The 15,858-nt window shown below is 41.4% G+C and overlaps 1 protein-coding gene across 1 annotated transcript; it reads right to left on the reverse strand.

Annotated features, from left to right (window-relative positions):
• Positions 1–6,526: 6,526 nt before the first annotated feature.
• LOC126707003 (uncharacterized) lies at positions 6,527–7,273 on the reverse strand. Its single transcript, XM_050406590.1, has one exon. The coding sequence runs from the start codon at positions 7,271–7,273 to the stop codon at positions 6,527–6,529; it is 747 nt and encodes a 248-aa protein (XP_050262547.1).
• Positions 7,274–15,858: the final 8,585 nt, after the last annotated feature.

Consider the following 15,858-nt stretch of genomic DNA (forward strand, 5'->3'; position numbering starts at 1 on the left):
GGTGAATCTGAAAACAATCCATTGGTATTGTGACGGTCCCGAACCTACCCATGAAGCCATTGTATACGACGAAAGAGTCCACAGACGTAAGTCTGTCAACTTTTACTTTTCAAAAGTAGTTTTTAATTTATGTAGATAGCTTCATCCATCCTGTATTACAGAAATGGACGACGCAAAAAGGAGGGCACTGATAAAATCACTGGCCATCAAACAGAAGGAGACGGGCGAGGTTGTGGTTCCCAAGGGGTTGGGGTCGTCGGCGAAGAGGAAGCAGCCATCCAAGTCTGACCGTCCACATAAGCAGCAGAAGGTTCCTTTGGAACCCGTTGTGGGCTTGATGGCTGAGGGAGTGAAGACCGTCACCCCAGCAAAACATGGGTCCGGCAAGGGCTTAATGCAGGCCCCGTCCACCAGCCAGGAGAAACCTCCTCCTCTTCTCTGTGATGACTCGAAATTTGCGTTGGAGAAAATTTTATCAATAATTTCCATGGAGGATTACGAGGACCTGGGTAATCATTCGACGGAGGCAATGGGGGAGACAGGTCTGTTTGCTGTTGCACAGGTAACTTTTATCCGTCAATTTTTGTCCGTCCACTTTTCTTAGCCTTCTGTTTAACACCCTTTTAACTTGTTTATTCCAGTCCTTGGTTATGATGAAGGGCTTAATGGACCAGTGCCTAAACCGTGAGGCAGCTCTGAAACGTGTACAGGCAAAAGCGGAGCAGACGGAGGACGAACTTGGTCAACTTCATAAGTGGAAGTCTACAATGGAGAAGAAGTTCGACCTGTCAGAGAAGACTAGGAAAGAGCTTGAGTAGAGGACGGAGGAAGCTGGGAAGGCCTTGAAGGGTAAAGACGAGGAGATAAAGGACTTGAAGGAAAAGCTCCGTCAAGCCAAGGAGGATGCTGTCAGTGAGTACCGAGACTCCGAGGCTTTGTTGAAAGAGCTGGGGGGATCGTTCCTTCAAGGCTTTGACGATGCACTCTGTCAGCTTAAAAAAGCCTACCCTGACTTGGATGTGTCAATGATAACCGTCAATGATCAAGATCAGACTTCTGCTCTGCCCGCCGCTTCAGAGAATACGGACGACCTTTTTGGCGAGGATGCGGTTTAGGGTGATGGAGAATCAATCTCGTCGAAGGATGCCCAAGTTGCCAACCCAAAAAAGTAGTCTGATATTCTTCCATCTTTTTTGTAATTTATTTTGAGAACAATCCGTCCTCTTCTTTTGTATTAAACACTTGCCTCGTGGGCTTTTTATTCGCTTATTAATGTTATACTTTATTTTTATGCTTTCTATTTTTGTTTGGAACTTGTTTAAAAATCCGTCCTCCTCATGAAGGAGAGATTTTAAGAAAATACTCGTCTATCCGAGTGTATTTCTTGCGAACGTTCACTCCGTCCACAGTGTGGAGTTTTAGTGTTGATAGAACCGTCCATTTGGATGATCCGTCTACCTTGAAGACTGGTATGATCCGTCAACTTTTCAAAATCTTGGTAGTCCGTCCACTTTTGGACTTGCAATTTTGTTCACCGTTTTGGTGATCTGTCCACTTTCTGGACAGTTTTTTCATCACATTAGTGATCCGTCTACTTTGAGGACAGTTATTCATCACCTTAGTGATCCGTACACTTTGTGGACTTGTAATTATGTTCACCGTTTTGGTGATCCGTCCACTTTGAGGACAGTTTTTGATCACCTTAGTGATTCGTCCACTTTGTGGACTTGTAATTTCACCGTTTTGGTGATCCGTTCACTTTGTCGACAGTTTTTTCATCACATTAGTGATCCGTCTACTTTGAGGACAGTTATTCATCACCTTAGTGATCCGTCCACTTTGTGGACTTGTAATTATGTTCACCGTTTTGGTGATCCGTCCACTTTGAGGACAGTTTTTCATCACCTTAGTGATTCGTCTACTTTGAGGACAGTTATTCATCACCTTAGTGATCCGTCCACTTTGTGGACTTGTAATTATGTTCACCGTTTTGGTGATCCGTCCATTTTGAGGACAGTTTTTCATCACCTTAGTGATCCGTCCACTTTGTGGACTTGTAATTCTGTTCACCATTCTGGTGATTCGTCCACTTTGTGGATTTTGTTGCATGTATGATATACATTCGTAATAGACATCCATGTGAAAAATCAAAGTCGTGTCTGAATATTCTTCTTTAAAGAAAATGCGTTTGTAGATAAAGTACATGCCCCCTTGGGCTTAAAAAGGCACAAAAAGATTGTAGCAAAAGTAAAAATAAACTAGTAAATTGTAGAATAGAATAAAATAAATTTTGGAAATCACCGGATCCCCATATTTTCCTCTACTGGTAGTATTTCCGAAGATGCTCCGTGTTCCAAGGGTGCTGTAGCTTTCGTCCGTCCATCGTTTCGAGGTGGTAGGTTCCCTTCCTTTGCCATGACGCGATCCTGTAGGGTCCTTCCCAGTTGGGGCCGAGTTTTCCTTGCGAAGGATCTCTGGCGGTACCCATTACTTTCCGTAGTACGAGGTCCCCGACCTGGAAGTCCCTGTGCCTCACTTTGTTGTTGTAGTGCTTCGCCATGAGATCCTGATAGCGCGCCAACCTTTGTTCTGTTGTTGCCCTAACTTCGTCCAGTAGATCAAGCTGGAGGCGCATACCTACTTTGTTCGTATCCTCGTCGTAGCTCTCCACCCGGTAACTCGTGAGCCCCACTTCTGCGGGAATGACAGCTTCGGTTCCATATGCGAGTCGGAATGGGGTTTCTCTAGTAGGTGTTCTTGCTGTGGTCCGGTATGCCCATAGGACGCTTGGTAGTTCGTCTGGCCAAATACCTTTTGCCCCCTCGAGATGGGTCTTGATTATTTTGAGCAGGGACCTGTTCGTGACCTCAACTTGCCCGTTTGCCTGTGGGTGTGCGGGTGATGAGTAGTGGTTCTTGATCCCTAGTTCCGCGCAGAAGTCTCTGAACATGCTGTTGTCGAACTGCTTTCCGTTGTCAGAGACCAGTACCCTGGGTATCCCATACCTGCATATGATATTTCTCTAGACAAAGCTTCAGATGTTTTTCTCCGTGATGGTGGCTAAAGCTTCTGCCTCGACCCATTTAGTGAAGTAGTCTATGCCAACGACCAAGAATTTCAGCTGCCGGATAGCCGTCGGAAACGGACCCATAATATCAAGTCCCCATTGTGTGAACGGCCACGGAGCCGTCATAAGTGTCAGCTCTTCGGACGGCTGCCTTATGAAATTGCTGAACCTCTGGCATTTGTCGCAAGACTGGACATAAGCTTGCGCATCCTTCATCATTGTAGGCCAGTAGTATCCTTCTCGAATCAGCTTGTGTACCAGTGATCATGCGCCTGAGTGGTTTCCGCAAATACCCTCGTGTACTTCTTTCATCACATAGTCTGCTTCTTCTTGGCACAAACACCTTAGGTACAGTCGAGAGAAACCCCTTTTGTATAGGACATCCTTCATCAGCACGAATCGTGACGCCTGGACTTTCAGCTTCCTTGCGGCGCCCTTTTCCTTTGGTAACACCCCGTCCCTTAGGTAGGAGATCAATGGCGTGGTCCAGTTATGTTCAGAGTTCACCACCTGCATATTTATCCCGTCATCAATAAGTGAAGATATTTGGACGAATGATAATACCTGTTCGGGAACCAGCATGTATTCGGCTGATGCAGCTTTTGCTAGTTGGTCGGCCCATTCGTTCTCTTCTCTTGGGACCTGAATGAATTCGATTTCGAGGCTGTTGATTCGGAACCTCACTTCTTCCAGATATCTCTTCATTCTATCGTTCTTGCACTCGTAGTTGCCATTGATCTGACTTGTGACCACTTGTGAATCGCAGTGGATAATTATGCTTTTTGCACCCGCGACTTTTGCAAGGTCTAGCCCCGCGACCAGGGCTTCATACTCTGCCTCGTTGTTGGTTGTTGGGAAATCCAGTCTGATCATGCACTGTATCGTGTCCCCCTGCGGAGTTTTTATCACTACTCCGGCTCCTCCGGCTCGTCTGTTTGAGGATCCATCTGTGTGGATACTCCACTGTTCCTTCTCTTTTACCAACTGGTCCTCCCTGAGTGTGAACTCGGCGATGAAGTCAGCTACTGCCTGTTCTTTTATGGCCGTCCACGGGCGGTACTAGATGTCGAATTCGCTTAGCTCTATTGCCCATAAGACCATCCTTCCTGCTGCTTTTGGGCTATGCATGGCTCTTCTCAGCGGCTTGTCCGTTAAGACAACGATTGTATGCGCCTGGAAGTATGGCTTAAGTCTCCGCGCAGCAATTACTAACGCGAAAGCCAACTTCTCCAACTGAGGGTACCTTTCTTCTGCTCCTCGGAGCGCACGGCTGGTAAAGTAGACGGGTTTCTGTATACCGTCCTCTTCCCTTACCAAGGCTGTGCTTACAGCGGCACTCGAGACTGCCAAATAAAGGTAGAGTTCCTCTCCGTGTATGGATGGACTGAGCAGTGATGGAGACGATAGATACGTCTTCAAGTCGTTGAAAGCCGTTTGGCATTCATCCGTCCACTCAAATGACTTTCTCAGAGTTCGGAAAAATGGCAAACACCTATCCATCGCCCTTGAGACAAACCTGTTTAGTGCTGCGATCTTCCCATTTAAACTTTGGACCTCCTTGACCGTCCTTGGTGGTTCCAATTCCATTATCGCTTGTACTTTCTCCGGGTTGACCTCTATTCCTCTTTGGGATACCATGTAACCCAAGAATTTTCCCGTAGTTACTCCGAACGCACACTTGTTCGGATTCAGCTTCATATTGAACGATCGAAGCGTATCGAATGTTTCTCTGAGGTCGTCTAGGTGATCTTCTTCGTGCACGCTTTTAACCAACATGTTGTCAACATAAACCTAAACGTTCCTGCCAATCTGATGTGCAAACATCTTGTTCATTAGCCTTTGGTATGTTGCTCCAACATTTTTGAGTCCAAAAGGCATCACCTTGTAGCAGAATAATCCCTGGCTTGTGACGAAAGAGGTCTTCTCCTAATCAGATTCGTCCATCCTGATCTGGTTGTAGCCAAAGAAAGCGTCCATGAAGTTGAGGAGCTAGTGTCTTGCATTCGAATCCACAAGTGTATCTATCCGTGGGAGCGGGTAGCTGTCTTTGGGACAAGCCTTGTTGAGGTCTGTGAAATCTACGCACATCCTCCAGCTTCCGTTGGCTTTCTTAACCATAACGACATTCGCCAGCCAATTGGGATAATATACTTCCCGGATGAAACCTGCCTCCAGTAACTTCCGAACTTCCTCGGCTATGGCCCTATCCCGTTCCCGGGCGAAGACTCGTTTCTTTTGCCGAACTAGAGTGAAGGAGGGCGACACGTTCAACTTGTGGACCATGACCGATGGGTCAATTCCCGGCATGTCTTCATGATTCCAAGCGAATATGTCTTGGTTATTTCTTAGGAAAGTTGTGATCGTCTGGCGTACGGGCCAACTGGCTAGTGTGCCAATCTTAGTCGTTCGTTCAGGCCGTGTGTCGTCAAGTCTTACTTCTTCTAGCTCTTCAACCGGCTCTGCTAATGCTCGCTGTTTCCCAATGCACATTGTCTGCTGCTGATCCTCCATCTCTAACATGGCGATGTAGCACTCTCGTGCTGCTACTTGATTCCCCTGCAATTCTCCTACCCCATATTCCGTCGGGAATTTGATCATTAGGTGGTATGTAGAGGTTACCGCCTTCCAGGAGTTGAGAATGGGTCGCCCGAGGATGGCGTTGTAAGCGGACAAGCAGTCGACTACGAGGAACGTTATCTCCTTAGTGATCTGCTGAGGATAGTCACCTGCCGTCACAGCTAGCGTTATCGCGCCTAAAAGGAAGACCTTCGTACCCCCAAATCCTACGAGTGGGGCGTTCGTTGGGGACAATCGTTCCTTGTCAATCCTCATCTGTTGGAATGCTGGATAGTACAGGATGTCTGCTGAGCTGCCGTTGTCGACGAGGACCCGATGCATATTATAATCCCCAATCTGCAGGCTGACTACTAGCGCGTCGTCATGAGGATGGTGAAGTCTCCGAGCGTCATCCTCAGAAAAGTTTATGACGAGGTTATCTATCCGTGGCATCTTTGGTACTGATCCTGTGAGTTGGACGCTATGGACCATCCTGAGGTAGGTCTTGCGGGCTTTCTTGGAAGATCCGGCTGCAGTTGTGCCCCCTACGATCATTCTTATGTCTCCTATGGGTGGTCTAGGGTGATCGTTCTCCCTTCGTGGAGTCTGTTCTTCCGGCGTATCAGTTCTTTCCCTGCTGACAAACCTCTGTAGTTTCCCCTGCCTGATTAGGGCCTCAATCTGCTGCTTCAGGTCGTAGCAGTTAGCTGTGTCGTGACCGTGGTCCCGGTGAAAGCGGCAATACTTTTCTCTTGGTCTTTTGTTGGGGTCTTCCTTCAACTTTCCAGGGAAAGTCAATGCTCCTTCATCTTTGATTTGCATCAATACTTGGTCGATTAGGGAGGTTAATGGGGTGAAATTGGTGAACCTTCCAGTGGGTGGTCTGGAGCGCTTTTCATCACATTAATCTCCGGTTTTAGAGACCTTTCGCCTCCTATCTTGTCTCGTGTCTTCCTGCCTTTCCCTCTTCTTAGGCCTTTCCTCGCGGGCCAGCAGTGCATCTTCTGCATTCATGTACTTGGTAGCCCTGTAGAGGACGTCCGTTATGGTTTTTGGGTCATTCTTGTATAGGGAAAACAAGAACTTACCCTTCCGTAGCCCGCTAGTGAACGCGGCTACGAGTATTTTATCGTCTGCTTCATCAATCGAAAGGGCTTCTTTGTTGAAACGAGTTATATAGGCTCGCAGCATCTCGTCTTCTCGCTGCTTGATGTTCATTAAGCAAGCGGTGGACTTTTTGTATCGATGTCCGCCTATAAAGTGTGAGGTGAACAGGGCGCTCAACTCCTTGAAAGTATTGATGGAGTTTGGTGTCAACCTACTGAACCAGACCCTCGCAGGCCCCTTCAGCGTGGTCGGGAACACCCTGCACATGATCTCGTTTGGTACGCCCTGAAGGTGCATCAGGGTCTTAAAGGTCTCTAGATGATCGAGTGGATCCTTGACCCCGTCATAACTTTCGATCTGCGACATCCGGAACTTTTGTGGCAGGGGGAATGAGTTGACGGACGCGGTGAATGGTGAGTCGGTCCTGTTCACCAAATCCTTGAGATTAGAAGATACTCGCCCCTTGAGGGCATTCATCATGACCTCCATCTGCTCCTTCATCGCCTGCATCTCGGCGACGATAGGCGGGGGGGCAAAATCCATGAGAGACGGAAGGCTCACGTTTTGCTACTCTGGTCGGCTTGGGGCATTGCTGCCTTCAGGCTTCTCCTGCTCCCTTCGCTTGGCACTGTTACCTTCCTGGTTTTGCTCCTGAAGGTTGGGTCCTACATCCCTTTGTCGTAGCTGCTCCTCCAGATCGTGATTCTGCTTTGTGAGTCATTCTACTGCTGTCATGAGTGTCTGGACCTGCCTTTCTAATGCAGTAGATCTTGGTGGTTCGTCTTCTTGAGCGTTGTTGGTGGTAGCCATCGAGTGAGTGAGTACCATGCGACTCTTATGTCCGGGAGGCGATGATCTGGCTTAAACTTTTCGATTTTCCACAGACGGCGCCAACTGATGATGCCGTAATATCACCAGTGAGCAACACAATCCACGCTCGCTCCCGCTAACAACCTGCAAGAAGAAAAAGTGATCTCGCCGTGGGCACCGGTGTGGTGTCGACCAAATACCCTCCGACGGTCAAATTAGAACTGTTCTCAACTCTAGAGTGCTAGAAAGGGTAATATTATGCGTACCTTGATTCGCGAGCGTATTGTAGCTTTTATAGTAGAAGAAAGTCGGCTTCTCTTCCTTGGACTAGAAGTCTTTTCCTTATGGGAATCCCCTTGAGTAATCCCAAACATGATGGACAAGACGTTTCCTTGTAGAGGGGATCAACGCACGTATTTTCCGGAATATTCCTTGCGCTAGGTTTCTAGTTCCCTTGGAGACCATACGTGCGCGCCAAGAGTATGAAACTGCTCTAGGCTACTGGGCTCTACCATTGCCGGCCCATGGGCTCGGATCCGTCAGGCCCAATGTCGTGAAAGTCCATTGAGCTAATTTTTGCCCCTTCGGTGACTTACTAAAAGGCTCCAAGAAAACTTCACGTAAAAGGGTTCCAGGAAAGCTTCAAGCTAAAGTGTGTTGCATTTGTTTTCTGTTAGTTTCACGTAGGGTTTTTATAAGGAAGATATAAATCCTAACGTGACTGTTTATGAGTCCTAACGTTTTTTTTTTTTTTTTTTTTTTTAATTTTTATAAAACAGAGTCCTAACATATTTAGTTTGGATTAAACAAAAATAATTTTGTTTAAAAAAATGATAATGATAAGTTTGAGTTTAAGTTGGACTTATTAGAGTGATAGAGTTTTACTTTTTATTAAGTTTAAGACTAAACAAAAGTAATTTTATTTAAATAAAATAATAAATTTATTTAAATATTGTGCTAACATAGAAAATTGTGAGAGATTCAGAGGTTTCGGTTATATATATAGATAGATTATCTCCAATGATTGGCAATCTTTCCTTGCTTATGTTAATATTGTTCAAGGGCCTTTTTCGGTTTCTCGGCCACGTGTGGTCCGTTGGAGGGATGACCTTACTTAGCCCGGGTTCTTTTTGGGTAGTTGCCTCCAGAATTCAACATTGGGTCACGTGGTCCAACAACAACCGGCGTACTTTTAAGCCTACAAGACCATTAAAGCCAAAGTCTAAGAATCATGATGATGGTTGAATAAAATATGTAATATGTGTTTGATATAATAGCCTTGTAATATGTGTTTGATATAATAGTTTTGATTAATAGTTGTAATAATTGTTGAAATAAAAGTAGTATTTATTTAGAGGTAAAGTAATCATGTACTCAATAATGTAAATTTAAAGATGTGGAAGCAAAATTACTTATCTTTGTATGGTTTATAGCTCCAGCTGTGTAGCATCAATGAGCTGATAGGATTCCAGCAGAATGCCAACGGTAGAGGCTAGTTAAACTTGCCCCTCTTATCATGCATTTAAATGAGTTTAAGTTTTAGTTAATAGTTGTAATAGTAGTTGGAATAAATTAATAAGTATTTAAATGTGAAGTAATCATATACTCAATGATGAAAATTTAAAGATAAGGAAGCAAAGTCACTTATCTTTGTATGGTTTATAGCCCTGGCTGTATAGCTTCTGTAAGTTGATAATATTCTAGCAGAGTGACCCCAATGGTAGAAAGGCAATTTGCCATGATAACTTCAAGATTGAGAGGGAAAAATGGGTGCAACTGGAGGGAGAGAGAGTATGCCCAGCTGTGTGTAGGGGTTGGTGAAGTTATGAATAGTGTTGCCTTTCATGAGAAGGGCTTTTGTATGGAGTATTCATGCCTTCTAAGAGAAGGACTTTATGTAAGAAGTAGTTGTGCCTTCTAAGAGAAAGGCTTTGATATAAGATCTTGGTGCCTCCTAGGAAAAGGGCTTTACTAATAGAAGTTCATGCCTTCCTTGAGAAGGGCTTTTAGTATGAGTGTTTGATATCTCTTGAAAAGTGTGGAGATGGTAAAAGATATAGATGTTTCGTGGGATGTAGTATTTGTAATATGTATGATATATGAAAGTATGAGAGATATGGAGATTAAAGATAGTAAAAATATGAGATTATAACCACTAGAGAAGTTCTAGAGATTGCTTTCCAAGAGGAAAGATTTTGTAAGAGAAGAGTATAGAGATATGTTTATAGGCAGCAAAACAGTAGAATTTCAAAGTGAGAGAGTGTGAGAGTGGAGCTTAGAAGAGTTGTGGTGTGTAAGATGTAATGGTGTGTTAGATGTAATGGTGTAGTAAGTGTGTATGAGATTGTGTAGGAGAAGTGAGGAAAGAGATGTTTAGAGATATGGACAACAAGATATATGTATTTTCAGAATATGGAGAGTGAGCTAATGAGTATAAGAGAGTAATAGTATTGTAGTGTGTTTAGCAAAACTGCTGAGATTTTCTGCTAGGATCTTCTGCTGAAGGATGTATGAAGGCTTATGAATGGCATTTATGAGCTAAGGGTTGAAGAGTTTAGTTCCTAATTTAGAAACTAAAAAACTTAGAAGTTTAGAACTTCATTAAGAGCTTTAGAAGATTATTAGAGGGAAAAAGAATAGGGAAGTTTATGAGAGAGTTCTCCTCAATTGGTGTCCCCCTTGAGGTGTTGATCAAGAGTCCCCTTTAGCTGAGTTTTAAGGGGTATTTTAGCAAATAATCTCAGCCAAAATCTGTCCCAAACAGCAATGAATTTTCAGAAAATCCATCTTAAGATTTGGCCAAAAATGGTATGTTTAGCATTAAGGTATTCTTGCTATTTCGGGTAAGAGTTGCTAGGGAAAAAGTAACAAAAAATGAAAGTATTTTAGCAAGAGAAAGGTAGTTTCAATAGTTGGTTTTGGTTTTAGCCAAATGTGGAAAAATTAGTAATGCTCAGACTATTGGGTCAGCTGTCACAGCTGTTCTGAAAAAGATGTCCCAACTGTCAGGAAAAACTGTGACAGCTATTATGAGATAGTTGTCACAGCTGTCATAAGACCGTTGTTTGCTTTGGGCAGAAGCCAATGAGGTCAGGTGGGTGATTTCAGACTGCTGGAGAGGTCATTTCATGGATTTAGCTGAAAAATTGTAAGATCTCTTTGAAGGGTATCTTGCTATTTTGGGTATAGCAGCTGGTTGCTGGGATTTCAGTATTAAATGGTTGATGATATCACTTTCAACTAAATGTCAAGTGCTGAATACACTGTTGGGGTTCAGCTGGAAATGTTTCATTTTCGAGTGTTTGTGTTTTTGGTCCAAGGTTCCATTACAACACATTTTTAGCACGTAACAGAAGGATTGTTTGAAAGTTAATGAAGCTTTGGAGATTTAGTCAAGGCCTCATTGTGTTGTGACATAATCTTGGTGAACAAAAAGAGTATTTAATGCTCTGCTCTGGCAACTGGTAGAGAAATATATGATCTGATTGTGGCAGACAACAACTGAGTATAAAAGATATCATGAATATTTTGTATATAGTTGGATATAAAAGATAGCCAATTAGATTAGGCCATGTGTTTGAATTGGATTTTAGCTGAAAGTAGTAATGTAGATTTACATAGAATAATATAATGAAGTTTCTAAATTTGTATAGCAACAACTGGGGATTGAATGAACAGTTATCTTCCCAGCAATTAGATGGCTGGAGATATTGAGTATTTGTCACATGATAAATATTAAGCTTTATAAAAAGAGTAATGGGGAATTCTATCATTTTAAGTGCTGCGTGATAAGAGATGATTACCACATGTTACCCGCTACACACGGACTCATCAAAGTTCAAGGATTTGGAGAAAACACGCCAAGCAACATGTCTTTTTTAACTTTAAACCGCTGGAGTTTTACTGAACATATCTCTTGACCCTCCAAACCACGACTCCCAAAGTTTCCCCAAAGAGACTTATGAGCTTGGATCATAAGCCGAAGATGAGATGACGTACCTCGGGTTTTGTTGTCATTTTGTGTAAATATGAGCTCTTGTTGAAGAAGCCACTTGCCATGAGTGTAAGAGAAATAATATGGGCCGTGAGCTTTGATTCACTGCTTAAACCCAATCCATATGTTGATGTTGATAATGTCGCGGGGTTATGATTCCAATTGATGAAAAGGAAATGTGGACCATGAATCCGCCTCTTAAAATAAGAATCTTGCGGGCCATGTGAGCCCAATCCATGTAGTTGAATGAGATATGAGCTTATTTTGGATTTTAAATAGATTTACCCAAAAAATAATAATATATTGATGTGGCATGGGTTGCCAATAAAATAATGCCACGTGGGCCGAAAAAACGGTCCTCAACAAATATAAATTGTGTAATGCATAACGGCAGAGTAGCTAGAAGCAAGGTCTACAGGGTCTGTTGGTTAAAATGTAAAAAAATACTAGTATAATACAACTAGAAAGATGAAATATAGACTTCGAGCAAGTAAGTTCAAAGGGTGCTATGCTTGGATTTCTTTATGAGAAATGAGGTGCCAAAGCCTTGAATATGTATTTGGATGTCATCTAGATTCCAATGAGATATGCATGTCAGAATAATTGATCCTCTTATGTTATCTTATGGGCAACAACAGTTATTTTTCTAAATCTCATGAAGTTCTGTTCATTTGTTAATAGTACTATAACAATCAACAGTCCATACATCTCATTCTCCATCATAGACAACCCGGCATTTCAATACCGAAGAAGACTCTATTTCTAACCTTTCAAAAAGAGATGTCTCCCTAGGAGTCAATGGGCAGCCACCAAGCAACCTTCTTTCTGTCCCATTAATCTCTTTCTCCTTCCAGTGGCTGACTTCATACCGCATCCTCCGTAGCTCCTCATCTTCTTCTACAGTCAAATTATGACTGCATCCTGTATATGCAAGCATATCCTTCTCATACCTGTAATAGAAAACAGAGAGAGGAATACGAATAATTAAAGCAGTTGGGACAAGATTAATCAACCCCTAACCTTATTACCGTATCAGTATCTATCTATAATTCTTCCATAAGATCTTCATTTAACAAATAAGTAGGCCTAAAAATTGAATCAAAGCACAAGAGCAAGTTAGTCATACTATTATTTTGGAATTTGTTATTTCTGATTATCATTTATCTTATAGGATTGGATTATTTCGGAATTTCATTTTTAGTTTGAGTTGAGATAGGGATTAGATTTCATATCTTTTCAGATGGGGATAAGTTTTTAGATTATCTTTAGTTAAAATTTTTATGGGACATGGTCTTTTATTCCTAGAAGTTCGATGAAAAGGCTCCAGGTGCTGTTTTACTTGGTGGTTAGGTGGTGAAGCCTAAAGTTTTCAGGCTGCTCTTGGTGGTGAAGCCTAGACTGTCCTGCATCATCTAGTCTGAGCACCAACCCAAAGAAAACCACAATATACCAGGAATCCCACAAGTCAATTTTGGGCTCCCTTATTTGCATCGCGCATTCAGAGCAAAGTGATTCATAAGGCCCCCTTTTCAATAAAACCTAATATGAATCTTGAGCCTGGCCCAAGTTTGAAATCCCCTTTAGAGATTGCTTGCAGCTTTGATGAGAGCTCAGGACTAATGTCCTCCTCAGATAAAGCAACCCATTTTCTAAGTTGGATAATACAGTCTGAAAGATTTGCACTTTCTTTCGTCTTTGCCCCTTGCTTACTTTCTTCCCAAAATCATGCATTGGAAGGTTAAACACATCATTTCAAAATAATGCAAACAGGAATTTGAAAGCAAGTTTCACATTGACGCCATTGATTCCTATGATAAGCAAATGATAAGTGTAAAACTTTAGTCCCATTATGTTTCAGTTTCTCTAAATCAAAATGGCATTGAAGTCTAATGGTAGGATATATTTGTAAACAGTTCAAGAGGAAGTTTAACATCAAATTTTAAGGGGGGGAAAAGAAAAGATCTTCTTTTTTTATGATTAAGAGGGAAAGAGAAAATCAACAATCAAGTTAGAGAAACCCACACAAAAAATAAAATCAGCACCCATTTAATCAGCATATGACTCGTGCCAATCACAACTAAAACAAGCTGGAAAAAGAAATCAGTCTCAGTATTTGAAAGAAAGAGAATTATCAAAACTTGCCTCAAATGGAGAGCAAGATATGGGCTTCCATTCTGTCGCATTCTAGAAACCAAGGAGTTTCCATGGGCTTCTATTGGAGCCGCATATTTTAATGCCTCGTAATTTACACGGCACCTGAGCTTCTCTATGGAACTTGGGATCTCGTTTTTAGCAAGCCGAGAATCAGTATGGGTTAAATAGATTATTTTGTGCTGCTTCAAAAGTGGTAGAACCTTGGTCTTATAATAAGTAAACTGAACAAATGAATACAAGTAACTGACTTTGATTAATCTCCAAAAAGGTAATAATGAAGTGAGATGCACAGCATGTAATGTCGGAATTATGTTGAAGCACCTAGCTCATTTATGCATAGAACGGATTGTGCTGGAAGATAAAGTGACCTGATATGTCACTTATTGCCACATGATTTATATTGCATGCATGGAGGACATACTATCCCGTTCTTACAGGCAGCCTGGTATTTTATTATTATTTTTTTTTTAATTTGATAATTCAATGGTTACAAAGGAGGAGGGAGAATAGGAGGGAGAATATGAAGACATTTTGTTAGAATCATCTGTAGGTGCCAATTAAGCTACAAGGCTCTTGGCAAAATTATTCACATGCATTACAGAAAATGAGCCAAGTCAAGATGCATGAGTTTGTTTGACCTTAGACCAGGATATTGGTGTTTTGTTGAAAGGCTCAATCCCAACATAAGAATGTGGCAATCTCTCAACTATGTGGATATCGCATCCTTCAAAGTCTCAATGAAGTGTTGCCAATCAAACAGATCCTTAAAGCCACTGCAAACATATATCCATTTTATATATGTCAGCATGTTCAATTTAGTTTTCAAATGTTAGTATATTTACTTATTGATTTATATACAGTTTTTTAAAGTTTCATTTTTTTTTTTTTTAAGGTAAAATTTTACTTTCACCTGCTTTTAGTAAATAAAAAAAATTATGAAAAATAAATCTAATCGGACATTATTTGCGCTTACTAACATATATTGCTAATCGGGTTCAACAAATTAACAAACAATTTTGTAAACCAAATTATAGCAAGCAAGTATTATAGTGTAGTTATTGATTCATAGTTTAAAAAGTAATCTATAATATATCTTCCATGACCAAACACAAGGTACATACAACAACAATAATAATAATAATAATAATAATAATAATAAAGTTTTTTCGTTCCAAAATTTTGCAATTGAATAGGGAAATATGTACAGTACCTTAAGTGCTGTTTCTTGAATTCCATTCTTAAAATTTAGTCATGTGTCTATTTAACTAAAAAATACGCTTTTATCCCATGAAAAAAAGTTATATAACAAAATTTTAAGATGAGAATTTAAAAAACAACACTTAAATAGTATATCTAATTAAAATAAGGTTGATCCATTCCTCTATGAAAATTACCATAAAATAAAAGAACTTAGAAATTAAGTATTCACTGCAGAGGGTCTTTTCTGTTTGGCTTTATGGAGTCTAGTTATGTTTGATCCGGTTGACGACTCGACTCGACCCGAATAATGTTGCGTGATTTTTAATGAGATATTTTCTGAGGCTTAGTCCATAGAACTACGACTTGGGTCGAAAAAATTTTGGCCCATTTTATAGCCCATTGTGAATCTTGTGCGTAGGATGTAGAAAACGTTGCTTTGGTGATTAGAGTTTGTTGTTGTAGTTTTGTGAGAAAGAAAAAAAATTGTACTGCCGCATTTTGTATTTTTCCCTGATAATAGTGAAATCTATGTAACCCCGTAGACGTAGGCAAATTGTCAAACCACGTAAATACTGTCTTATCCGTGTAATTAATTTTTTCTTTGACGTATATTTTCTCTATTTTGTTTTTCACATGTTTAGGAATTTGGTGTTAATTCCCTACCTTAGCCGTGGGAAGAGGGGCATTCCTAATATCCACACAAATTTTGCTTGGCTGCAATTCATCAAAGTCAGAAAGGCTTGTAGAGAGACCCCCTTTTAGCTGTCAAAATGTCTTCTTATGCCTTCTTTTGCACCCTTTTCCACGTGCTCGTGGACCACATCTTGATATTCTCTCCAATCTCCACCGCTTATGGAAATTTCTTACGGACTTCACTCCCTGACTAAGCAAGTTCCTACTTAATCTTATCCGATAGACTATAAAATACCATGCTTTTGGTCAATTATATACTGTAGTATTTCAAATAATA

The sequence above is a fragment of the Quercus robur genome, chromosome 11 (assembly GCF_932294415.1).
Source record: "Quercus robur chromosome 11, dhQueRobu3.1, whole genome shotgun sequence".
Taxonomy (NCBI): Eukaryota; Viridiplantae; Streptophyta; class Magnoliopsida; order Fagales; family Fagaceae; genus Quercus; species Quercus robur.